Here is a 27,191-nt window from a genome sequence, read left to right as displayed (position 1 = left end):
ACCCACAAACTGCCCCCTCTCCCCCATTCTGCAATTGGAATCTCCCACCATGATTGGATGCCGCAACTAATTGTGTTCCTTCACCCTCCCCCCGCTACAATTAGAGCCCTACCCTGCGATTGGACCCTCCCCAATTACCAGCCACTCTTCCCTCTCTCCACAATTGAGCCATCTTCGATCATAACATCCCCCTCCCCTGCATTTGGACCACTTCCCCATAATTGGTTCCCCCTCCCACACTCAGTGTCCCGTTCAACTAAAACCCATCCCACCAGAATCTCTTCCAACCACCCCCTCCCCACAATTAGACCAATTTGTTGTGTTTTGGGATTCCCCTGATCAGACTGGCTGTGATGGGAAAACTATAGTTAAAAATTACAGGATATGCAGGGAACTCGTTCTTCCCAGTTCTTGGACCAAAGTCTCCCCACCCCTCCCCACCTCTTAGCTAATATGTCTGACTTCTTGTCCTGACACCTCTCTCCATCTTAAATGACTAAACTAACCATACCAAGCCCAATATTTTAAAACCTCATATCCCTAATAAGCCCATGCTTCTCTAAAATAAATAAGCCTAACACTTAGAACACATCCTCATGACTAACTCAACGGTTACCAGTTATCCCAGTTCTCCTCCTATCTTATCCATACCTTTGATATCCTGTATATTGATTATGTCGTTTGACTGATGTCATGTGCTCTAGACAGTAGCCTAAATACAACTAAAATACTAACCATAAAGAAAGGTACAATTAGTATTGTGGGCTTTATGTTTTCTTATTAAGGGTGGCATGTGGTTAGCACTTCTGCCTCACAGTGTCGGGGACCTGGGTTCAATTCTGGCCTCGGGTGACTGTGTGGAGTTTGCACGTTCTCCCTGTGTCTGTGTGGGTTTCCTTTGGTTGCTCCGGTTTCCTCTCACAGTCCAAAGATGTGTGGGTTAGGTTGATTGGCCATGTTCAATTGCCCCTGAGTGTCAGGGAGATTTGTGGGGTAAATAAATGGGTTTACGGGGATAAGGCCTGGTGGGATTGCTGTCAGTGCAGGCTTGATGGGCTGAATAGCCTCTTTCTGCACTGTAGGGAATCTATGAATAGTTTTTGTCAGCATGAATTATTACTGGAGCAGGCAACTATTCTCTATCCAGTGCTGCAGAGAGTATAGATGGCTGGTAGTAACTTAGAAAGCAATAATTCAGTAAAGCAGTTATGTAGTTGAGAATGAAGTTAAACCAATTTGTGATTGCCAGAAAACACCAAAAATTGAATTCCTACCTTAGAATCATAGAATTCATACAGTGCAGAAGAGGCCATTCGGCCCAAAATGTCTGCACCAACTCTCCGACTGAGCATCTCACCCACATCCCAGCTATATCCCTGTAACCACAAACATTTTAAAAAATCTCACAACACCAGGTTAAGGTCCAACAGGTTTATTTGGTAGCACAAGCCACTAGCTTTCGGAGCGCTGCCCCTTCGTCAGGTGAGTGGGAGTTCTGTTCACAAACAGGGCATATAAAGACACAAACTCAATTTACAAAATAATGGTTGGAATGCGAGTCTTTACAGGTAATCAAGTCTTAAAGGTACAGACAATGTGAGTGGAGAGAGGGTTAAGCACAGGTTAAAGAGATGTGTATTGTCTCCAGTCAGGACGGTTAGTGAGATTTTACAAGCCCAGGCAAGTTGTGGGGGTTACAGATAGTGTGACATGAACCTAAGATCCCGGTTGAGGCCGTCCCCATGTGTGCGGAACTTGGCTATCAGTCTCTGCTCAGCGACTCTGCGTTGTCATGTGTCATGAAGGCCGCCTTGGAGAACGCTGCCCCGAAGATCAGAGGCCGAATGCCCGTGACCGCTGAAGTGTTCCCCAACAGGAAGAGAGCACTCTTGCCTGGTGATTGTCGAGCGGTGTTCATTCATCCGTTGTCGTAGCGTCTGCGTGGTCTCCCCAATGTACCATGCCTCGGGACATCCTTCCCTGCAGCGTATCAGGTAGACAACGTTGGCCGAGTTGCAAGAGTATGTACCGTGTACCTGGTGGATGGTGTTCTCACATGAGATGATGGCATCCACGTCAATGATCCGGCACATCTTGCAGAGGTTGCTGTGGCAGGGTTGTGTGGTGTCGTGGTCACTGTTCTCCTGAAGGCTGGGTAATTTGCTGCGGACAATGGTCTGTTTGAGGTTGTGCGGTTGTTTGAAGGCAAGAAATGGGGGTGTGGGGATGGCCTTGGCAAGATGTTCGTCTTCATCAATGACATGTTGAAGGCTCCGGAGAAGATGTCATAGCTTCTCCGCTCCGGGGAAGTACTGGACGACGAAGGGTACTCTGTCTGCCATGTCCCATGTTTGTCTTCTGAGGAGGTCGGTGCGGTTTTTCGCTGTGGCGCGTCGGAAATGTCGATCGATGAGTCGAGCGCTATATCCTGTTCTTATGAGGGCATCTTTCAGCATCTGGAGGTGTCTGTTGCAATCCTCCTCATCTGAGCAGATCCTGTGTATATGGAGGGCTTGTCCGTAGGGGATGGCTTCTTTAACGTGTTTAGGGTGGAAGCTGGAGAAGTGGAGCATCGTGTGGTTACCCGTGTGCTTGCGGTACAGTGAAGTGCTGAGGTGACCATCCTTGATGGAGATGTGTGTGTCCAAGAATGCAACCAATTATGAAGAGTAGTCCATGGTGAGTCTGATGGTGGGATGGAACTTGTTGATGTAATCATATAGTTGTTTCAGTCATTGTTCACCATGAGTCCAAAGGAAGAAATGTCATCGATGTATCTAGTGTATAGCATCGGTTGAAGGTCCTGTGCGGCGAAGAGGTCTTGTTCGAACCTGTGCATGAAGATGTTGGCATATTGAGGTGCGAATTTGGACCCATGGCTGTTCCGTGTGTCTGGATGAAGAACTGGTTGTTGAAGGTGAAGACATTGTGGTCCAGGATGAAGCGGATGAGTTGTAAAATTGTATCTGGAGACTGACAGTTGTCGGCGTTGAGTATTGAGGCAGTTGCAGCAATGCCATTGTCGTGGGGGATGCTGGTGTAGCGTGCCGAGACATCCATTGTGATGAGGAGTGCTCCTGGTTCAACTGCTCCATGTGTGCTGAGTCTCTGTAGGAAGTCCACAGTGTCACAACAAAAGCTGGGACATGGAGAATGGAGCAGTTGTAAAACAAAAACATGGAGCAGTTGAACCAGGAGCACTCCTCGTCACAATGGATGTCTCGGCACTCTACACCAGCATCCCCCACGACGATGGCATTGCTGCAACTGCCTCAATACTCAACGCCGACAACTGCCAGTCTCCAGATGCAATTTTACATCTCATCCGCTTCATCCTGGACCACAATGTCTTCGCCTTCAACAACCAGTTCTTCATCCAGACACACGGAACAGCCATGGGACCAAATTCGCACTTCAATATGCCAACATCTTCATGCACAGGTTCGAACAAGACCTCTTCACCGCACAGGACCTTCAACCGATGCTATACACTAGATACATCGATGACATTTTCTTCCTTTGGACTCATGATCAACAATTACTGAAACAACTATATGATGACATCAACAAGTTCCATCCCACCATCAGACTCACCATGGACTACTCTCCAGAATCGGTTGCATTCTTGGACACACCATCTCCATCAAGGACGATCACCTCAGCACTTCACTGTACCGCAAGCCCACGCATAACCTCACAATGCTCCACTTCTCCAGCTTCCACCCTAAACATGTTAAAGAAGCCATCCCCTACGGACAAGCTCTCCATATACACAGGATCTGCTCAGATGAAGAGGATTGCAACAGACACCTCCAGACGCTGAAAGATGCCCTCATAAGAACAGGATATAGCGCTCGACTCATCAATCGACAGTTCCGACGTGCCACAGCGAAAAACCGCACCAACCTCCTCAGAAGACAAACATGGGACACGGCGGACAGAGTACCCTTCGACGTCCAGTACTTCCCCAGAGCGGAGAAGCTACAACATCTTCTCCGGAGCCTTCAACATGTCATTGATGAAGACGAACACCTCGCCAAGGTCATCCCCACACCCCCATTTCTTGCCTTCAAACAACCGCACAACCTCAAACAGACCATTGTCCGCAGCAAACTACCCAGCCTTCAGGAGAACAGTGACCACGACACCACACAACCCTGCCACAGCAACCTCTGCAAAACGTGCCGGATCATCGACACGGATGCCATAATCTCACATGAGAACACCATCCACCAGGTACACAGTACATACTCTTGCAACTCGGCCAACGTTGTCTACCTGATACACTGCAGGAAAGGATGTCCCGAGGCGTGGTACATTGGGGAGACCATGCAGACGCTACGACAACGGATGAATGAACACAACTCGACAATCACCAGGCAAGAGTGTTCTCTTCCTGTTGGGGAACTCTTCAGCGGTCACGGGCATTCGGCGTCTGATCTTCGGGTAAGTGTTCTCCAAGGCGGCCTTCATGACACACAACAGCGCAGAGTCACTGAGCAGAGACTGATAGCCAAGTTCCGCACACATGAGGATGCCCTCAACCGGGATCTTGGGTAATTGTCGCACTATCTGTAACCCCCTCGACTTGCCTGAGGTGGCAAAATCTCACTAACTGTCCTGGTTGGAGACAATACACATCTCTTTAACCTATGTTTAACCCTCTCTCCACTCACATTGTCTGTACCTTTAAGACTTGATTACCTGTAAAGACTCGCATTCCAACCATTATTTTGTAAATTGAGTTTGTGTCTTTATATGCCCTGTTTGTGAACAGAACTCCCACTTACCTGATGAAGGGCAGCGCTCCGAAAGCTAGTGGCTTTTGCTACCAAATAAACCCATTGGACTTTAACCTGGTGTTGTGAGACTTCTTACTGTGTTTACCCTAGTCCAACGCCGGCATCTCCACATCATGACCCCAAACATTTACCATGGCTAATCCATCTAACCTGCACATCTTGGCACACTAAGGGGCAATTTAGCATGGCCAATCAACTAACTCGCATGTCTTTGGACTGTGGAAGGAAACCGGAGCACCCCAGGAGGAAACTGACACAGACACCAAGAGGATGTACACACTCTGCACAGTCACACAAGGCCGGAATTGAACCTGGGTCCCTGGAGCTGTGAGGCAGCAGTGCTAACAACTGTGCTGCCTTGAACACACTGTGAACCTATTATTACCAATTGTCCTTACAATTTTATTCTCTATAACTTCCATTCTGAAAGGAAGAAATAATGAACTGTATTGATCTTTTAAAAAGTTTGTTCATGGGATGTGGGCATTACTGGCTAGACCAGCATATGTTGCCCACCTCTTGAGAAGATAGTGGTGAGCTGCCTTCTTGAACTGCTGCAGTCCATGTGTTGTAGGAACACCGTAAGAAGTTTAACAACATCAGGTTAAAGTCCAACAGGTTTATTTGGTAGCAAAAGCCACACAAGTTTTCTGAACTCCAAGCCCCTTCTTCAGGTGAGTGGGCATATAAAGACACAGACTCAATTTACATGAATAATGTAAATTGTTTGTATCTTAAAGACTTGATTAGCTGTAAGCATTCGCATTCCAACCATTATTCATGTAAATTGAGTTTGTGTCTTTAGATGCCCTGTTTGTGAACAGAATTCCCACTCACCTGAAGAAGGGTCTTCAGGCTCCGAAAGCTTGTGTGGCTTTTGCTACCAAATAAACCTGTTGGACTTTAACCTGGTGTTGTTAAACTTCTTACTGTGTTTACCCCAGTCCAACGCTGGCATCTCCACATTGTAAGAACACCCACAGTGCTGTTAGGGAGGAATCTTTCACATTGCTAGAATTGCCCAAATCACTTCACAATCAGTGAATTACTTTTGAAGGGCGGTCAATGTTGGAGGCATGGAGCAGATTCTAATCTGTGCACAGTGAGATCCTACAAACCTGCAAATGAGATCATTGACCCAGTCAACCTGTTTTTCGTGATGTTGGTTGAACATAGATTATGACTGGATTTGGATACAATGGCGAAGCCCAAACATTCTGTGCCAAAATTTCTGTTTGGATTCATGCCTGGCAGAATTACTTACTGACAGTGACCAAAGGCAGAATTTCTGCCAACTCAATTCAGTTTTAATACTGTCACACTGCCATCAACATTGAGTTAAATAACACAGCCACAGACTTAACCAAAGGCTAAGTGTGGACTTCCTCCAGTCATCCAGTCCAAAGATGTGAGGGTTAGGTTGATTGGCCATGCTAAAATTGCCCCTTAGTGTCCTGGGATGCGTAAATTAGAGGGATTAGCGGGTAAAATATGTAGGGATATGGGGTAGGGCCTGGGTGGAATTGTGGTCGGGGCAGACTCGATGGGCCGAATGGCCTCCTTCTGCACTGTAGGGTTTCTATGATCTTAGGTCAGTGACACACCACGTGGTATATTTACCTGAGAGAAAAGTTAAAGTTAAGTTAAAGTTTATTTATTCATCACAAGTAGGCTTACATTAACACTGCAATGAAGTTACGGTGAAAATCCCCCAGTAGCCACACTCCGGCACCTGCTCAGGTACACTGAGGAAGAATGTAGCACGGCCAATGCACCTAAACAGCACGACTTTTGGACTGTGGGAGGAAACCGGAGTACCTGGAGGAAACCCACGTAGACACGGGGAGAACGTGCAGACTCCGCACCCAAGACAGTGCAGACAGTGACCCAAGCTGAGAACTGAACCCGGGTGCCTGGCGTTGTGAGGCAGCAGTGCTAACCACTGTGCCACCGTGCCACCCCAAAGTCACTAACATTAGAGAGATGGTGTGATCTGGATTTAAAAAAAGGATAAGACCCGAATGAAATAAGAACTGAGGACATTTGTCATCATAAGAAGTCTCACACCAGGTCAAAGTCCAACAGGTTTATTTGGAATCACAAGCTTTTGGAGCGCTGTTCCTTCATCAGGTGAGCGTTACTCTGATATTTGCTTATGACATTAAAGGAGCAATGCTGATCCCAAATAAACCTGTTGAACTTTAACCTGATGTTGTGAGACTTCTTACTGTGCCCACCCCAATCCAACGCTGGCATCTCCACATCATTTTTCATCATATGAATGCTATCGCAGTAAGGGGTTGCTGTCACAATACAGGAAGTAAGATATATACAGTGCCTATTGTTGCATATTGAAGAAATAATTCATTTGGTTTCATCTGCATTATCTGTGCACCCCCCCCCCTCCCCCCAACCAGAAACACTACAGAAAGCAGCGTTCGTGGCAAAGAGATAGAAAGAAGATGGTGATTACAGGGGAATTGTACACCTATTATCGACAAGTTTGGCACTGAATATAGTGAACGCGATTAACCTTGGAGTTCCTGACCAGGAATGCAATGTCCACATCAGGCATCTCCACATCAGGAATGCAATGTCCACATCAGGCATCTCCACATCAGGAATGCAATGCCAGGGATTGTAAAGGAGGTGAAACATTGTAAAAACTTTGCCAGTGCCCGCTCGGGACTGCTCACCTAGATGAAGTCTTGAGGCAGCTTTTTAAGTTTCGATCGTCCAGTTCTTCCAGAGATTTGTCGCTCGCGTTCGGGTCGTCTTTCTTGTGACATGAAATCACGTAATTTTTGTGTTGGTTGTTTGCCCAGTAAACAGCGCCCGGAGTTTCATATCGAATGGCAAATTCGACTTTGGCTCCGTTTTTAAGGTAAGGGGGGACGAGTGAGATCTTAAACCTGAACTGGTCAGTTTCACCGTCACAGGAATCGGCCACATAATCGGCCAGAATGTCATAGTAACTGCTCCAGTTGTTTAATGTCATCCGGATGTACACCAGCTTTTCGTACGATATGTTCAACGCGCGAATGACCCCTTTCATGCAGGTTGTGCCCGGGGGAAACTCCGTTGATTCCAGTTCCACTTTCTGGGCGTAAAGTTTCTGCATCAAGTCCTCGTGGGTGGATGGTAACTCAAAAAGTGGCAATAGGAGACATTCTTCCAGGAGTGGCCGCTCACCCTGCGGTTCACTGCCCAGAGCCCCACCAGTAAGCATATCCCATTTGTCATATTCCCTGACAGACACCAGTTCCAGGCCAAACGCATCAGCAAAGGACACTTTTCGATTGGGAGTGAGGGGAGGCTCAGACCCCTCGTCTGAAGAAGAGCTCCGTCTCCGCGGGAGCGGGGAGGATTTTGGCTTTATCAAAATTTCATTCGAGTCTTCATCCTCAGCGAACACATCATCTTCAGCGGGCAGACCCAGCAAACTGACCGCAAAATGTTGGTTTGGGACTTTCTCCGCCGACTCCATTAGTGTGTGGAAAGTTTACCGAAGCAAGACCTCTCAACTAGTGGCTGCAGATATTTCAGACAGACGGGCTTTAGCACAAGGTCTTTGGTTACAGTTGACATTGTAAGAGAACTCAGGCCTATTAATAGCGCCACTGACTTGTAAACTATGCTCGTCTGCCTTCGCCCAGATTCGCTCCTGCTAACATCAATGTTGTGTTCTGGCTCCACACAGTGCAGGGAGCTGGGTCAGACCACGTTTCCCAGATAACACAAAAGCAGTGAAGTAAAGCGAGTCAGGAAATTAGGACTTAATAATTGTTTTGCCACTTTGAAGTAAAGTTTATTTATTAGTTACAAGTAGGTTTACATTAATGCTGCAATGAAGTTATTGTGAAAATCCCCTAGTTGGCACACTCTGGCACCTGTTCGGGTACACTGAGGGAGAATTTAGCATGGCCAACACACTTAAACAGCATATCTTTCAGACTGTGGGAGGAAACTGGAGTACATGGAGGAAACCCACACAGACATGGGGAGAAGGTGCAGACTCCACACAGACAGTGACCCAAGCCGAGGATCGAACCTAGGTCCCTGGCCTGTGAGGCAGCAGTGCTAACCACTGTGCCACCGGTTAATGGGGAAGTAAGCAATTCTCAATTCAGACAAATCCTTTTTGAAATGTTTTTGTCGATTACATGTATTGACATGAATTAGGACTCAAATAAGTAAAAGCAAAACAAAAAAAAAACTGGAAATGCTGAGCAGGTCAGACAGCATCTGTGGAGTAAGAAACAGAGTTAACCGCTACGAGGCGGCATGGTGGTACAGTGCTCACCATTGCTGCCTCACAGCACCAAGGACCTGGGTTCGATTCCAGCCTTGGCTTAGTGTGTGTGTGTGTGTGTGGAGTTTGCACACTAGCCCCGTGTCTGTGTGGGTTTCCTCTGGGTGCTCCAATTTCCTCCCACACTCCAAAGAGTGCAAGTTAGGTGGATTGGTCCTGCTAAATTGCCCCTTTGTGTCCCAAAATGCATTGGTTAGATAGATTGGCCATGGTGAATGTGTGGGGTTATGGGGAGAGGGCCTGGATAAGATACTCTATCAGAGAGTCGATACTGACTCGATGGGTCGAATGGCCTCCTTCTGCACTGTAGGGAGTCTATGGTTGCTGATGTATGATCAGAATTGGGTCTGCATTAATCCCAATTGCAGGGACATAAGTTGTGGCAATGCTTCAACTAAATAATAAGGAAATTAAGTGTTTCAAAAATGTTATTGCTGAGTAATGTGAGAGAAAGGTTTCCATTTACACTGCACCTTTACAATCAGTGTGCTGAGATTTTAGGTTTGCATCAATATTATACAAACTGTAATCCCCAAGCCATGATGACAGCAGTCTGAGTTTCCACTACAGGACTCAGAAATTGGGTAGCTGCTGTTACTTCTGCAACGGAAGCTGCAACATCGACCATCAGATCCTGCCATCATGGTTGGATCCACAAGTGTGTGAAGGGAGTTGGCCACCACTGCTTGCTGGAAGGTATGAGCTCCCAGTTCTGCACAAAGCTCTATGCTAAGTTGACACTGAACACCTCAGTCAACCTGGACATTGATCACATCTTTCCTGGCAGGCTCCCCAATGGACCTACCATTTTCTTGTGCACACCCATCTGCCTTCTTCTGTCGGTTACAGCATCAAAGTCCCCATCTTGTCCTCCATTACACAACCCATGCATGACTTTTCCCTCCAGTGAGCTGGTGCCTATGCTATGTCTCCATCATCATGACCTTCTTGCTGTTACTCCACTAGAACAGTACAGTGGCACAGTGGTTAGCACTGCTGCCTCACAGCTTTTGCTACCAAATAAACCTGTTGGACTTTAACCTGGTGTTGTGAGACTTCTTACTGTGTTTACCCCAGTCCAACGCCGGCATCTCCACATCATGACCTCACAGCGCCAGAGATCCGGGTTCGATTCACGGCTTAGGTCACTGTCTGTGCCGAGTTTGCACGTTCTCCCTGTGACTGTGTGGGTTTTCTTTGGGTGCTCCGGTTTCCTCCCATAGTCCAAAGATGTGCAGGCTAGGCTGATTGGCCATGCTAAATTGCCCCTTAGTGTTGGGCGTTAGCAGGGTACATATGTGGGTTTCGGGAATAGGGCCTGGATGGGATTGTGGTCGGTGCAGACTCGATGGGCTGAATGGCCTCCTTCTGCGCTGTAGGGATTCTATAGATTCTATGGTCTGCGTGGGTTTGCTCTGGGTGCTCCGGTTTCCTCCCACACTCCAAAGATGAGCAGGTTAGGTGGATTGGCCATGCAAAATTGCCTCTTAGTGTCCCTAGGTGTATAGGTTAGGGGGATTAGCAGTGTACATATGCGAGGTTACAGGAATTGGGTCTGGGTAAGATGCTCTGTTGGAGAGTCAGTGCAGATACAATGGGCTGAATGGCCTCCTTCTGCACTGTAGAGATTCTATGAAGAAAAGATCTAGTAACATTTACTGGCTTTAGTTATTGTACTTCACTTTTGTATTTACTGTGCCTTTTTAAGTCAGGTTTTGTCACTCGAATATTCCCATACTACAAAACATCTATACAAATAATTAATTATTTTGATTCAGAAATGCCAAGGCAATATTTCATCAGCCCACACTGAAAATGACACAGATACATAGTTACTGCAGAAAACACAAAATATTGGACATCTGGACAAGTCAAACAATTAGTCCCTGGAGGAATATTGTCCCCCACATTTGTCAGAATGCTTAATTCCAGCAACCCTGCAGTCATTTGTTTATCCAGCTTCTTTGGCTAAAATTAACTATTCATTTTAGTACAGAACTCGATGACCTGATCTCCAGACATTATTGTATTTTGAGAAATCGTGAGACAAAAAAAACGTTTTTAAAACAAATATCTGGAACAGAAAATAAACAATTTTTCTATCCAATAAAATACTTCATGTAAATTGATTGCATTCATTAGTTTCATGTATTTTTATGGTAACTATTTATATCTGAAATCATTCATGGGTCAGTTTGTAAGTGACATGCGGAATTCAATGATTGCACTAAGTTGCTCAAGTTAATTTGCACTTGTTCATCTGTTTACAAAGATTCACGAGAGACTGGTATGGAAAGATTGACCGTTTTTGTAACACAACCCTGACAGGAAAGGACACTCCGTTACTACAGTTTTTAATTATCAAATTATTCTACACATTTTCTTTTCCCTTTTAAATATCTTGCCCATTTACCATCATATCCTGACTGAGAGAGACAACAAACAACTGATCAGTTCAAAACCGTTGTCAGTGTTCCAGCAATAGCAACTGGGATTTGTGTGACGGTAATCATAGATCATTCTCTCTGAAATATTCCATCCCACCTCTTCTTGTTATCACCTTACAGTGTCCATGAGTTCAATGTTTGAAGAATTCTGGGTACAAATTCAAATCCAACTATTTTGTTGCAAGTACATAGTGCTAACCCCCATGCCACAGCTGCATTCCATAACAGTGCAATTGTTTTCAACTTAACATTTGCAACAACTTTATAAAGGCCAGTTAACAGATTAGCAAGATACCACAGTGATATAATGCAATGCTGTCTCAGCACCCAATGTTCAAATTGTTACTTAAACTGGCAACTGCAAACTACAAAGTAAATGAAATGTAATTTGAAGTAATTATAACTAAATCAAATGAATTAAAACAAATCAACTGTTCAGTTCCTGCACGCACAAGAGAGTTTTAAAGAGCGTGAAGTCATAACCAATCAATAAATATCTTTACACTGTGAATAGTTCCTGACACCTCATCTTAGGAAGAATATGTTGGCTTTGGAGGAAATGCAGTATAAATTTACAGAATGATACCTGGGCTCCAAGGGATAAATCATAAAGAGAGATTACACAAACTATGGTTGCATTCTCTGCAATTTAGAAGAATAATGAGTTATTTGATCAAAATTTTAAAGACATTAAGGGAAACATTAAAGACATTAAGGGAAACAGATTGAGTAGATAGAGAGAAACTAGTCTTGCTGGTTGGAGAGTTCAGGACTAGGGGTTATAGTCAAAACATTAGAACGAGACCTTTCAGGAGTGAAATTAGGAAACATTTCTACACACAAAAGGTGATAAAAGTTAAAAACTCTTTTTTTGCAAATAGCAACGATGCTAGATTAATGGTAAATTTTAAATCTGAAATTGGTGGATTTTTATTTTCCAAAAGATATTGGTAGATATGCAGTAAAGCCAGCTAAGCTGTGATCTCATTGAGTGGCAGAACAAGCTCAAGAAGCTAAATGGCCTCCTCCAGTTCTACGTTTCCATGTTTGGAGCCACTCAACATTTCTCACATTGTAATCTTTTCATAGAATCATAGAATCTCTACAGTACAGAAGGAGGCTGTTCAGCTCAATGAGTCAAAGAACAAAGAACAATACAGCACAAGAACAGGCCCTTCGGCCCTCCAACCCTGCACCGATCATGTGTTCCTAACTAGGCCATCCGTTTGTATCCCTCTATTCCCAGTCTGTTCATGTGGCTATCTAGATAAGTCTTAAATGATCCGAGCGTGTCTGCCTCAACCACCTTGCTTGGTAGTGCATTCCAGGCTCCCACCACCCTCTGTATAAAATACGTCCCCCGCATATCTGTATTGAACCTTGCCCCCCTTACCTTGAACTTGTGACCCCTTGTGTTTGTCATTTCTGACCTGGGAAAAAGAAGAGTCTGCACCGGTTCTCTGAGCAATCTACCCAGCCCCTATCCTGACAACTCCACGTATTTACCCTGCTAATCCCCCTAACCTACATATCTTGGCACACTAAGGGGCAGTTTAACATGGCCAACCGACCTAACCTGCACATCTTTGGACTGTGGGAGAAAATGGGAGCACCCAGGGGAAACCCACGCAGGCACAGGGAGAACATGCAAACTCCACACAGACAGTGACCCAAGGCCAGAATTGAACCTGGGTCCCTGGCGCTGTGAGGCAGCACTGCTAACCACTATGCCACCATCCCAAGTGTTTTTTTGAAACCTTACCATACAGAAATTGATTTTATCAAGTTTAGCATTGTTGCACACTTCTTCAATAAATACCAACAAAGCCAGCTTAAACCAATATGGAATTTAAATAAATGTGTTGATCTTAATGGCCCAGGTTATGTGGTAAGTGGCAAAACAGCAAAACGATGGTGCTTGCTGTTGACCTTGAAGAAAGTTGGCCTCAAAGCTTTAGCAATTTCTATGGCACAGATTTTCAAATGCCAAACATTAATTTGAATCAGTCAACAAGTCAATAGGATCGCCAGGCATACAGCAACAGTGATGGTTGAGCAGCCAATCACATAGAAAAATTCTCACAGACAGCAAATCAGGAAATAAACTATACTATCTTTCAGGTATTAGAAATTTTAGAGGTAGTGAACCAAAGTTTGGAACAAACACTTTAGAAGCTGAAATATCAATGACTAACATTTAAAAAATGGTTTTATTATATTGGAAAACTGTATTTTTATCATAATGGAAAACATTGACAATGCGCAAATATAAAATTAATTTTCCAGGGGTGGGGGGGGGGCGGGGTGTGTGTGTTCAGCAGTAATTATTATTTTGTATATCATTAAAAGGAATGACCCTGCCTTTGAGCCAGAAGCCCTGGGTTCAAGTCTCACTCTAGAACATAATGTCCAAGGAATGTGTGCTCATAATTCAGCCAGATATTGAGTATCAACTTGTAAATCCTTCCAACATTCATCAATGGCAGGCAGTAAGAGCGGGAGAGATTTCTGGTCAGCAATGTGATGGAAAGAATGTTGGATCTCTACCGTCGCTATTCATGTCTCCAAACTACAACATGTGTGCATGTTGCGACAACAACCTGGACTTCTGAACCTGGGTATCATGGTCAAAGGTGGGTACCAGCAGACAAGAAGGTGAGTTGAAGTGTGTCTACTTCAATGCAAGGAGCATCCGAAATAAGGTAGGTGAACTTGGGGCGTGGATTGGCACTTGGGACTACGATGTTGTGGCCATTACGGAGACATGGGTAGAACAAGGACAGGAATGGTTGTTGGAAGTTCCGGGGTATAGATGTTTCAGTAAGTGTAGGGTAGCTGGTAAAAGAGGTGGAGGAGTGGCACTGTTAATCAAGGAGAGTGTAACGGCTGCGGAAAGGCATTTCGAAGGGGATCTGCCTACAGAGGTAATATGGGCTGAGGTTAGGAATAGGAAAGGAGCGGTCACGTTGTTAGGAGTTTACTATAGGCCCCCAAATAGTAATAGAGATGTGGAGCAAGAAATTGCTAAGCAGATTATGGATAGGTGTGGAGGTCACAGGGTAGTTGTCATGGGGGACTTTAACCTTCCAAATATTGATTGGAACCTTTATAGGTCGAATAGTTCGGATGGGGCAGTTTTTGTGCAGTGTGTGCAGGAGGGGTTCCTGACACAATATGTGGATAAGCCGACAAGAGGTGGGGCCACATTGGCTTTGGTAATGGGAAATGAACCGGGCCAAGTGTTGGATTTGGTTGTGGGAGAGCACTTTGGAGATTGTGACCACAATTCGGTGTCATTTGTTATTGCAATGGAGAGGGAGAGGGCCATACGGCAGGGCATAGTTTACAATTGGGGGAGAGGTAATTATGATGCAATCAGGCGGGAATTAGGAAGCATAGGATGGGAACAGAAATTGTCAGGCAAAGGCACTAATGATAAGTGGAACTTTTTCAAGGAACAAATACTGCGTGTCCTTGATAGGTATGTCCCTGCCAGGCAGGGAGGAAATGGCCGAGTGAGGGAACCATGGTTCACAAAAGAGGTGGAATGTCTTGTCAAGAGGAAGAAGGAAGCGTATGTTAGGTTGAGAAAACAAGGTTCAGTTGGCTCGATAGAGGGTCACAAGTTAGCAAGAAATGAGCTGAAAAAGGAGCTTAGGAGAGCTAGGAGGGGGCATGAGAAGTCCTTGGCGGGTCGGATCAAGGAAAACCCCAAGGCTTTTTACTCTTATGTGAGGAATAAAAGAATGACCAGGGTGAGGCTGGGGCCGGTCAAGGACGGCAGTGGGAATTTGTGCATGGAGTCAGAAGAGATAGGAGAGGTGATGAATGAATACTTTTCTTCGGTGTTCACCAAGGAGAGGGGCCATGTTTTTGAGGAAGAGAGGGTGTCACAGGCTGATAGGCTGGAGGAAGTAGATGTTCGGAGGGAAGATGTACTAGCAATTTTGAATAAACTGAAAGTTGATAAGTCCCCTGGGCCTGATGAAATATATCCTAGGATTCTTTGGGAGGCAAGGGATGAGATAGCAGAGCTTTTGGCTTTGATCTTTGCGTCCTCACTGTCCACGGGGGTGGTGCCAGAGGACTGGAGACTGGCGAATGTGGTTCCTCTGTTTAAGAAAGGGAATAGAAATGACCCTGGTAATTATAGGCCAGTTAGTCTTACTTCGGTGGTCGGTAAGTTGATGGAAAAGGTCCTTAGGGATAGGATTTACGACCATTTAGAAAGATGCAGCTTAATCCGGGATAGTCAGCACGGATTTGTGAAGGGCAAGTCTTGCCTCACAAATTTGATAGAATTTTTTGAGGAGGTAACTAAGTGTGTAGATGAAGATAGTGCAGTTGATGTCAGAGACATGGATTTTAGTAAGGTGTTTGATAAAGTCCCCCACGGTCGGCTTATGAAGAAAGTAAGGATGTGTGGGATAGAGGGAAGTTTGGCCGATTGGATAGGTAACTGGCTATCTTACAGAAGACAGAGGGTGGTGGTGGATGGAAAATTTTCGGACTGGAAACCGGTTACCAGCGGAGTGCCACAGGGATCAGTGCTTGGTCCTCTGCTATTTGTAATTTTTATAAATGACTTGGAGGAGGGGGCTGAAGGGTGGATCAGTAAATTTGCGGATGACACCAAGGTTGGTGGAGTAGTGGATGAGGTGGAGGGCTGCTGTAGGCTGCAAAGAGATATAGATAGGATGCAGAGCTGGGCTGAAAAATGGCAAATGGAGTTTAACCCTGACAAATGCAAGGTGATTCATTTTGGTAGGACAAATTTAAATGTGGATTACAGGGTCAAAGGTAGGGTTCTGAAGAATGTGGAGGAACAGAGAGATCTTGGGGTTCATATCCATAGATCTCTGAAGGTTGCCACTCAAGTGGATAGAGCCGTGAAGAAGGCCTATAGTGTGTTGGCGTTCATTAACAGGGGGTTTGAGTTTAAGAGCCGTGGGGTTATGCTGCAACTGTACAGGACCTTGGTGAGACCACATTTGGAATATTGTGTGCAGTTCTGGTCACCTCACTACAAGAAGGATGTGGAGACACTGGAAAGAGTGCAAAGGAGATTTACCAGGATGCTGCCTGGTTTGGAGGGTAGGTCTTATGAGGAAAGGTTGAGGGAACTTGGGCTTTTCTCTTTCGAGCGGAGGAGGTTGAGAGGAAACTTGATAGAGGTTTATAAGATGATGAGGGGGATAGATAGAGTGAACGTTCAAAGACTATTTCCTCGGGTGAATGGAGCGGTAACTAGGGGGCATAGCTATAGGGTTCATGGTGGGAGATATAGGAAGGATGTCCGAGGTAGGTTTTTTACTCAGAGAGTGGTTGGGGTGTGGAATGGACTGCCTGCAGGGATAGTGGGGTCAGAAACTTTAGGAACATTTAAGAAGCTATTGGATAGGCACATGGAGTACTTCGGGATGATAGGGAGGAAATAGCTTGATCTGGGTTTCAGACAAAGCTCGGCACAACATCGTGGGTCGAAGGGCCTGTTCTGTGCTGTACTGTTCTATGTTCTTGGGTGGCCAGTTTGCTCAGGGTGACCAACTTTTGGGGAAAAATGTAAGAGACATTGGCATGGCGAAACATAGGACCATGGGTGGATGTTGGAGGATGGGGCTGTTATCCATACTGTGGGTGTGCTGCAGACTAGGGCGAGCAGGGGGATGGTGAGTACTGTCCAGATTGGGAAACCTGGGGGTGGGTGGGGGGATTTCAAGGCTGTTTTTGTCCAGACAGTTGGCGGGTCAGTGGATGCTCTCCAGTCTGGGGTCACCAAGGGGAGTAGATTATGCGAAGGTGCTGTACATGTGCGCAAATCAACTCAGGAAAACAGGAAGTCAAGAGTCAGATGCAGTCTCCAAAATGAGGATTCAAACATGTGGGACAAACAGTGTCAAATGACTCAGGACACAGGATTTACATTATATTAATTACAGGATGGTCTGATAAAATCCAGGACAGTTGGTCCCCCTGGATTGGCTGGGCAGCCGATGTGCTGACAGATTGGTGCCAACAGTTCAGAGTTCAATCCCCATTTCTCCTGCGGTGGTTTTAGGACCTGCCTCCTTTTCCCAGCCATGGTGGAGGTCATGGTGCTGTAGGTCAGACCTGCCTTTGGGTAGAAAACTGAAGATGGAGAAAATAACATTAAAAATCCAGTTACATCTCATTAACAAGCTGTAACTGTTTAGGGGGCTTTAAAGAGTGATATCACAAGAATAAAGAAGGACATTTTCATCATTTCTGTGATTTCTAAATATTGCTGTTTGCAGAGACTATAGTAGCAGACCCTGTGGAAATGCAGGAAATCAATGACAGCGACTTTTGGACTTTTGTAGTTAACTATGTATTTGCATATGGCAGAATTTGTTCTCAGTTTCATAAGAACATAAGAACATAAGAAATAGGAGCAGGAGTAGGCCATCTAGCCCCTCGAGCCTGCCCCGCCATTCAATAAGATCATGGCTGATCTGACGTGGATCAGTACCACTTACCCGCCTGATCCCCATAACCCTTAATTCCCTTACCGATCAGGAATCCATCCATCCGCGCTTTAAACATATTCAGCGAGGTAGCCTCCACCACCTCAGTGGGCAGAGAATTCCAGAGATTCACCACCCTCTGGGAGAAGAAGTTCCTCCTCAACTCTGTCTTAAACCGACCCCCCTTTATTTTGAGGCTGTGTCCTCTAGTTTTATCTTCCTTACTACGTGGAAAGAATCTCTCCGCCTCCACCCTATCCAGCCCCCGCATTATCTTATAAGTCTCCATAAGATCCCCCCTCATCCTTCTAAACTCCAACGAGTACAAACCCAATCTCCTCAGCCTCTCCTCATAATCCAAACCCCTCATCTCCGGTATCAACCTGGTGAACCTTCTCTGCACTCCCTCCAATGCCAATATATCCTTCCTCATATAAGGGGACCAATACTGCACACAGTATTCCAGCTGCGGCCTCACCAATGCCCTGTACAGGTGCATCAAGACATCCCTGCTTTTATATTCTATCCCCTTCGCAATATAGGCCAACATCCCATTTGCCTTCTTGATCACCTGTTGTACCTGCAGACTGGGCTTTTGCGTCTCATGCACAAGGACCCCCAGGTCCCTTTGCACGGTAGCATGTTTTAATTTGTTTCCATTGAGATAATAATCCCATTTGTTATTATTTCCTCCAAAGTGTATAACCTCGCATTTCTCAACGTTATACTCCATTTGCCATATCCTCGCCCACTCACTCAGCCTGTCCAAATCTCTCTGCAGATCTTCTCCGTCCTCCACACGATTCACTTTTCCACTTATCTTTGTGTCGTCTGCAAATTTCGTTACCCTACACTCCGTCCCCTCCTCCAGATCATCTATATAAATGGTAAACAGTTGCGGCCCGAGTACCGATCCCTGCGGCACGCCACTAGTTACCTTCCTCCGACCGGAAAAACACCCATTTATTCTGGCTCTTTGCTTCCTGTCGGATAGCCAGTCCCCAATCCACTTTAACACACTACCCCCAACTCCGTGTGCCCTAATCTTCTTCAGCAGCCTTTTATGGGGCACCTTATCAAACGCCTTTTGGAAATCCAAAAACACCGCATCCACCGGTTCTCCTCCATCAACCGCCCTAGTCACATCTTCATAAAAATCCAAAATGTTCGTCAAGCACGACTTTCCCCTCATGAATCCATGCTGCGTCTGATTGATCGAACCATTTCTATCCAGATGCCCTGCTATCTCCTCTTTAATAATGGATTCCAGCATTTTCCCTACTACAGACGTTAAGCTGACCGGCCTATAGTTACCCGCCTTTTGTCTCCTTCCTTTTTTAAACAGCGGCGTAACATTAGCCGTTTTCCAATCAACCGGCACTACCCCAGAATGCAACGAGTTTTGATAAATAATCACTAACGCATCCACTATTACCTCTGACATTTCTTTCAATACCCTGGGATGCATTCCATCCGGACCCGGGGACTTGTCCACCTTCAGTCCCATTAGTCTACCCAGCACTGCCTCTCTGGTAACATTAATTGTATTAAGTATTTCTCCTGCTGCCAACCCTCTATCGTTAATATTTGGCAAACTATTTGTGTCCTCCACCGTGAAGACCGACACAAAAAACTTATTTAAAGACTCAGCCATATCCTCATTTCCCACTATTAACTCCCCCCTCTCGTCCTCCAAGGGTCCAACATTCACTCTAGCCACTCTATTCCTTTTTATATATTTATAAAAACTTTTACTATCATTTTTTATATTAATTGCTAGCCTAGCTTCATAGTCTATCCTTCCTTTCTTTATCGCTTTCTTAGTCTCTCTTTGTTGTTTCTTAAATTTTTCCCAATCACTTGTTTCTCCACTATTTTTGGCCACTCTGTACGCAGCTGTTTTTATTTTAATACTCTCCTTTATTTCCTTCGTTATCCACGGCTGGTTCTCCCTTTTCTTACAATCCTTGTTTTTTGCTGGAATATATTTTTGCTGAGAACTGAAAAGGATCTCCTTAAAAATCCTCCACTGTTCCTCAGCTATCCTACCTGCCAGCCTGCTCTCCCAGTCTACCTTAGCCAATTCATCCCTCATCCTATCATATTTCCCTCTGTTCAAACAGAGGACACTGGTTTGGGACCAAACTTTCTCCTCTTCCATCTGAATCAGAAATTCGACCATATTGTGGTCACTAGACCCAAGAGGGTCCTTCACAATAAGATCCTTAATTCTACCTACCTCGTTACACAATACCAGATCCAAAATAGCTCGTTCCCTCGTCGGTTCCGTAACATGCTGTTCAAGGAAACTATCCCGACAGCATTCTAAGAACTCTTCCTCCATTCCACCCTTACCGACTTGAGTCTGCCAGTCAATGTGCATGTTGAAGTCCCCCATGATTATTGCCGTTCCGTTTTTACACGCATCCCTTATCTGCTTGTTTATAGCCCTCCCTACCTCAACATTATTATTTGGGGGCCTATATACCACACCTACTAGTGTCTTTCTCCCTCTACTATTCCTCATCTCTACCCATAATGATTCCACGTTTTGTTCCTCAGAGCCTATGTCATCCCTCAGTACTACCCTGATATTATCTCTTATTAATAGCGCGACCCCACCACCTTTTCCTTCCTGTCTATTCTTCCTAAACGCCTGATACCCCTGGATATTCATCTCCCAGTCCTGGTCACCTTTCAGCCACGTTTCTGTAATGGCCACCAGATCGTACCCACTTGTGCTGATTTGCACCATCAACTCATTTACCTTGTTCCGAATGCTTCGTGCATTCAGGCAAAGTGTCCTTATTCCAGCTTTTATCTGGACCCGCTTTGATGAGTCGCGAACACCCTCTCCCTCTACTCCCTTATCTAAATTACCGCCTTCATTCACTTGCACCCTCTCCTCTACCATTAATTTTGTACTTCCCCTTACCCCGCATCCTCCCCCCCATCAATTAGTTCCTTGATCCTAGTCAACTCTTCTAGCTCCCCTCCCCCCAACCTATCTAGTTTAAATTCTCCCCAGTAGCCTTAGCCAACCTACCGGCCAGGATATTGGTCCCCGTGTGATTCAAGTTCCACCCGTTTTTTGTATACAGATCACCCCTGCCCCTAAAGAGGTCCCAATGGTCCAGGAACCTGAATCCCTGCCCCCTGCACCAGTCCCTCAGCCACACATTCATCCTCCACCTCACTCCATTCCTGCCCTCACCTTCCCGTCGCACAGGCAGTAATCCTGAGATTACTACCTTTGCTTTCCTCTTTCTCAGCTGTCTCCCTAATTCCCTGTACTCCCTTTTCATGACCCCTTCTCCCTTCCTACCCACATCAGCGGTACCAATATGTACCGCTACCTCAGGCTCCTCTCCCTCCCACCTCAGGATTTCCGGGACGCGACTAGCGACATCCTGGATCCCGGCCCCAGGGAGGCAGACCACCATGCGAGAATCTCGCCTACCTCCGCAGAAACGCCTGTCTGTCCCCTTCACCATCGAGTCCCCGATTAATACCGCCTTCCTCCTCTTTTCCTTAGCCCTCTGGGTTACAGGGCTGGACTCCACTGCGGAGACACGGCCACTGCTGCTTCCCCCAGGCAGGCTGTCCCCCCCAGCAGTACTCAAGTAGGAGTACTTGTTGTGCAGTACTTGTTGTTTCATAGCGTATTGATAGAAAATATTGACAGTTTCATCATTATTTCAATAAAAAAAGCTGTATTATCTCTTTCCAGCTTTTTTGTTTGTTTAAAGGCTGTCAACATTGCTAGTAGACCCAACATTTTTGCCCATTCCTAATTGAGAAGGACGTGGTGAGATTTTATTTAACTGCTGCAGCCCATGTGTTGTAGAAATCCCCATAGTGCTGTTAGGAAGGGAGTTCCAGGATTTTGACACATAACAGTGAAGGAGCTATATATGGCGTATGTCTTGGAGGGGAACTTTCAGGAGGTGCGATTCCCATGCATCTGTTAGCCATGTCTTTCTATGTGGGAATGGTTGTGGGTTTGGAAGGCGCTGTTGAAGGAATAAAAGGTGCTGTTGAAGGAGAAGGCAGGCTTGGATGTTGAACACTGATCTTTAGTGGAAGGTTCATCTTCTATTTCTGCTATATATGCTGCTCATTGACTAACTACGATGGCTGCTACATCATGTAATGCTACATCATTACCTGCAATAATTTAATTATTCACCTAATCAAATATTTAAATGCATATACTTTACATATTTGAAAGCCTACTATTAAAACAAAAACTTGGTTACTAGCATTATTGTAAAGAACTAGTATGGTTAGACTTGTGTTTGCATCTATATTCCTAGGTATGTTAGTGAATTAAGAACCCTGCTGATGTTAAATACTAGGGTATTCCAAATCCCAGAAGGAAAGCTTGGAATACCGGTTCTTAACTTATTTTTCAAATTGGAATAATGTGAGGAAAAATATAAAGACCAGTGAGGATGGTTCCAGTCTTGTTGTATTAATTAATCAAAATAGATGTTTGTTTAACAGTAAAACACATAGCAAGAAAGGCAACTAAAAACATACACTTAACTACAATAATGGCTGCACACAATATCATTCAATTGACCCAGATCCAAACCCCTCTATTTTCCTCAGCTCAGAAATAAATCTTTCCAAACAAGTTCCCATAAGCAAAATCCAGCAATAGTTACCAGACTCAGCACCTAAATCTCTTTTGGGAATTGCTTCTGGTTTAGAATAGCAACAATTGGCAGTTGCTTGTTTGGAGTGAGCACAGTTTCCCGCTGTGTGTGGCTTTGATCTTGGGACTCGCCCAGCTCAGCTCACCTCAGCTCAACTCACCTCATTTTATAGGATGAACCTTGCCACTGATATGCTGCTTTTTCTTTTGATCTTTTCTTGTTTGAATTACTTATCTTAGAGATTCCTCTTAATGACATTTCTTACATGACTTCACCTATTTGGAATGTAAATTTGAAATTGACTCTTTTAAACTTTTACCATCTATACTTTAATTCTATGTCCTTTTGTAGTCCACTTTGCTTGGGTAAATATCAGTTTACAGTTTTGCCAGGCTAATTCACATTTCAATAAACCTCAGCCCTCTGTCTCCCTAACCAATTCCTATTCATTAGATTCCTTAATTTTCATTTTATCACAACTTCTTAACAGAATTAAATAAAATGTTTTCTTATTCTGGTGAAATGAGAATTAAACAATTGTGACTCATGGCGAAGTATCAACACGATGCAATGGTTTCCACAATACAGTACTCTGGGATATGTTTTGTAAAGAATGCCAAGGCCACAAAATTCAGTGAAGTAACACTGGCAGTACGTGTGCCATTTCAGATCCAAGTTCACAAATGTAGGGTGCCTGTACTCTTCTGGTGCAGAGTAGACAGATTGTCAAGATACTGGAGTAAAAAGGAGGATTCAAGAATTGAGTAAAATCAAGATTAAAAAATAAAATCGGGATCAGTTGCATTGGTGGTTCAGTGGTAGAATTCTCGCCTGCCACGCGGGAGGCCCAGGTTTGATTCCCGGCCAATGCAGTCTCAATTTTGGGCAGCATGGTGGCACAGTGGTCAGCACTGCTGCCCCACAGCGCCAGGGACCCGGGTTCGATTCCCAGCTTGGGTCACTGTCTGTGTGGAGTTTGCACATTCTCCCCGCATCTGTGTGGCTTTCCTCCAGGGTGCTCCGGTTTCCTCCCACAGTCCAAAGATGTATGGGTTAGGTTGATTGGCTGTGCTAAATTGCCCCTTAGTGCCCCAAGATGTATAGGTTAGGGGGATTAGCAGGGTAAATAGGTGGGGTTACGGAGATAGGGCCTGGGTGGGATTGTTTTTGGTGCATGCTCGATGGGCTGAATGGCTTCCTTCTGCACTGTAGGGATTCTATGATTCTATGAAAATAAAGAATTGAATAAAAGGGAAACCTTGAAGGGCGCATCTGTTTAAAAGTATTTTTGGGATGCGAATTAGCTTAGCAGCAGGAAAACTAATGTTGACCTAAGTGACTAAGGTGTTAAACAAAGGTGTATAGAAATGCATGTTGAAACTGTGGAAGAGGTGAGTTCAAAGTGAAGAGGTAAGAACATAATTCACACCTATGTGTGAAAAGTCTGGTCCAAGATTTTATTAAGATAAAATAAAAGTCTGAAACACGTACCCACAGACTCAAGAACAGCTTCTTCCTTGCTGTCATCAGATTTTAGAACGGTCCTATCATATATTAAGTTGATCTTTCTCTTCACCCTCCCTGTAGCTGCAACACTATATTCTGCACCCTATCCATTTCCTTTTCCACTATGTACTTCATGAGCTGTATTTTTTGTCTGAATAGCGTGCAAGAAACAATACAGATACAGGTGGCAATAAATCAAATCAGATCAACTGATCAAAAAGCAGTGAGATTTTTAAAATCAGTACACATTAAGGCGCTGACAGAACTAGCAGTATTCAGTTAAATGACTTTAAAATAAGCTAACAAGAAGCAATTTACACATATGAGATGCAGTGATTGATTCAAATATGTGACTATGATTGTAAAACATAAATGCTGATATATTAAATGTATTATTATTGATTTTAAGGAATATTGTTCACTTTGGTCAAAGCATTTGACCACAAGGCATCATGGTAAATGTCATTAGGGCAAAGCTATATTTCAAGAGAATATTTGAACATTGGAAATATGCAAGTCTTATCAGCTGAAGTTTAGGATGGGAGAACAGTTAGAACACTTAATCACGTAAGATGAATAGGGCTTATTCACAATCCTGACGAGATGGACTGGTGCCCAAATGTGGTGTCACGAGTTTGTTTGGTAAGACAGGGAACTTTAAGGGAACCCATGAGAACGTGAATTTGAACTCTGGGTTGAGCGTCTTAGGTTTCTAGGCAACCAGGGTTTGGGGGTCAGCCATGACAGGAGTTAGCTTCTGGATTTCAAGGACTCATAAAATACCATTATGTTGAGGAGTGGAATGCAATTGGCCAGAGTATTTGACAGGTATTATTGTTGATTTGTGTATCTTGAAGATGATTAATTTAAAGTTATTGTAGGGCGGAAATAATTGATAAGAAAAATCTATAACTGATCTGTTTGTCGATTGAATTGTTAGATTCATTGGAGAGGGTCTGTTGCTCTATGCCAGAGCTACTTAACCCTTTGATGATCTCCTGATGGCTGCTGGTTTAACAAAGTTGTGTCTTTATACAGAGAAACAGTGACTTTGTGAGTCTTGTATTGTCTGAGTTTTCTTGAAAGTACTGTTCACCTCGATACCCCACAACAGAGTGTCAATCTAGATTACTTGCTCAAAGCACTAGAATGGCGCTTGAACTCACACCTTTCTAACTCAGAAGTGAGAATGCTGAGCTATGGTTGACGCCTTAGCATGCTTGCCTTCATCAGCCAGGGCATTGAGTACAAGAGTTGGGAAATCATTTTGCAGCTATATAAAACCTTGGTTTGGCCGCACTTGGGGTATTGCATGCAGTTCTGGTCACCACACTACCAGAATGACGTGGAAGCTTTGTAGAGAGTGCAAAGAAGGTTCACTAGAATGTTGGCTGGTCTCAAGGGTGTTGGCGATGAGGAGAGGTTGAATAAACTAGGATTGTTTTCACTGGAAAGACAGAGGCTGAGGAGAGACCTGATAGAGGTCGACAAAATTATGAGAGGCATAGGCAGGATGGATTATCAGAGGCTATTTCCAAGGGTGGAAGTGTCAATTACAAGGGGGCACAGATTCAAGGTGAGAGGGAGAAAGTTTAAGGGAGATGTGTGGTGGATGTTTTTCACGCAGAGAGTGGTGGGTGTCTGGAACATGCTGCCAGAGGAGGTGGTGGAAGCAGGCAGATTAGCAATATTTAAAAGGCATCTAGATGGGTACATGAATAGGGATACAGACCGAGTAAGGGCAGGAGGTTCTTTTTTGGTTTAGTTTGGGCATCATGATTGGCACAGGCTCGGAGGGCCAAAGGGCCTGTTCCTGTGCTGTACTTTTCTTTGTTCTTTGTTTTAAAAACAATCCTCCTGGTATATGTGTTGGTATCTAAAGTTACCCTGCCTTGGGATTCTAATCATCTAGTATTCTAATCATCTGCATTCTAATCATCTAGTAACAGAAATGCTAAGACAGGAATTGAGATGGCATTATAATGCAATAATTTATCTTTGATATTCTTTCAGTTGACACTTGTCTTTATTTAAATACATTTCATTACATCATTGGCAAAGGGTTTCTTTAGACTCAACAGTAATGCAAATTATTGATGCTTCCTTTCTACAGCTCTGTTGAGAGAGAGAGAGAAGAGGTGTAACATGTTGAGAGTTCCTTTCATGTAGCCATGTTTAAATTACTTTAACTGATGCATTTTGCGGGTCTGAAGTGGAGTCATTAGTATGTAGATCTCATCAGGTGTGTTGGCTCAGAAACAATTATTGGTCTTCTTTGAAGAAAGATATTAAGAGATAGTGAAACATAGATAAGTAGTCATGACTCAGGGCAACAGATAAATAATTAAAAGAAGCAGATTGCAAGAATGCTGACATGGTGCTGGCTCTGTGAAAGCATCTATCTGTCACAGGAGCACATTGAACTGTTTGTTTAATCCTGTTAAACTCTACCATATCTACTGGAACTTGCTGATAATTTAGTTATGAAAACTTTATTTGTGACAAAGTAAGAATCGCTAAGATCTCAGAGAGGGGAAGGAACAGTGCAGAAATCATAGAAAACTAAATCACTTTGTACAATTATCTTCTAGCACCAGTTGAGAATCATCGCTGAAATGTATTAATGATCAGAGAGCGCCCTCTAACAAAATGAAGAAATTAAAGGTAACGAACGTGTTAAAGAAAATTGATGTAGACGTCAATATTCATGTGTGAAATAAATCTCGGAACCATTTGCTATGATGGTGTGCTTACTCTAAATAAGTCAATATAAAGTTAAAGTTTTTTTTTATTAGTCACAAGTAGGCTTACATTAACACTGCAATGAAGTTACTGTGAAAATCCCCGAGTCGCCACACTCCAGCACCTGTCATATATCACATGACTGACTTGATAAATAAATGATCGCAGAAAAGCGAAGTAGCACAGAGCAAAAGTAAATAATAGAGTATGTCAAGTTTGATGAAAACCTGATTCAC

The 27,191-nt window shown here is 44.3% G+C and overlaps 1 protein-coding gene and 1 non-coding gene across 3 annotated transcripts in view; one reads left to right on the top strand and one right to left on the bottom strand.

Moving 5' to 3' along the window:
* ppp1r3ab (protein phosphatase 1, regulatory subunit 3Ab) overlaps window positions 1–10,197 on the bottom strand; it is a 69,032-nt gene extending 58,835 nt beyond the window's left edge. Inside the window, exon 1 of one of the 2 annotated variants that reach the window (XM_078219887.1) lies at window positions 7,499–10,197. In XM_078219887.1, the coding sequence (XP_078076013.1) occupies window positions 7,499–8,289 (791 nt within the window). In that variant the 5' untranslated portion in view covers window positions 8,290–10,197. The remainder of the gene's footprint in view (window positions 1–7,498) is intronic. The other variant, XM_078219888.1, reaches the window with a different exon arrangement.
* A 13,311-nt stretch (window positions 10,198–23,508) lies between these two features.
* Window positions 23,509–23,579, top strand: trnag-gcc (transfer RNA glycine (anticodon GCC)). The gene has a single exon. It is a non-coding gene; the product is annotated as a tRNA-Gly (tRNA).
* Window positions 23,580–27,191: the final 3,612 nt, after the last annotated feature.

The sequence above is a fragment of the Mustelus asterias genome, chromosome 9 (genome assembly GCF_964213995.1).
Source record: "Mustelus asterias chromosome 9, sMusAst1.hap1.1, whole genome shotgun sequence".
In the NCBI taxonomy this organism is placed as follows: Eukaryota; Metazoa; Chordata; class Chondrichthyes; order Carcharhiniformes; family Triakidae; genus Mustelus; species Mustelus asterias.
Note: the sequence above shows the minus strand (reverse complement) of the source record. Positions and strands in the feature narration are given on the sequence as shown.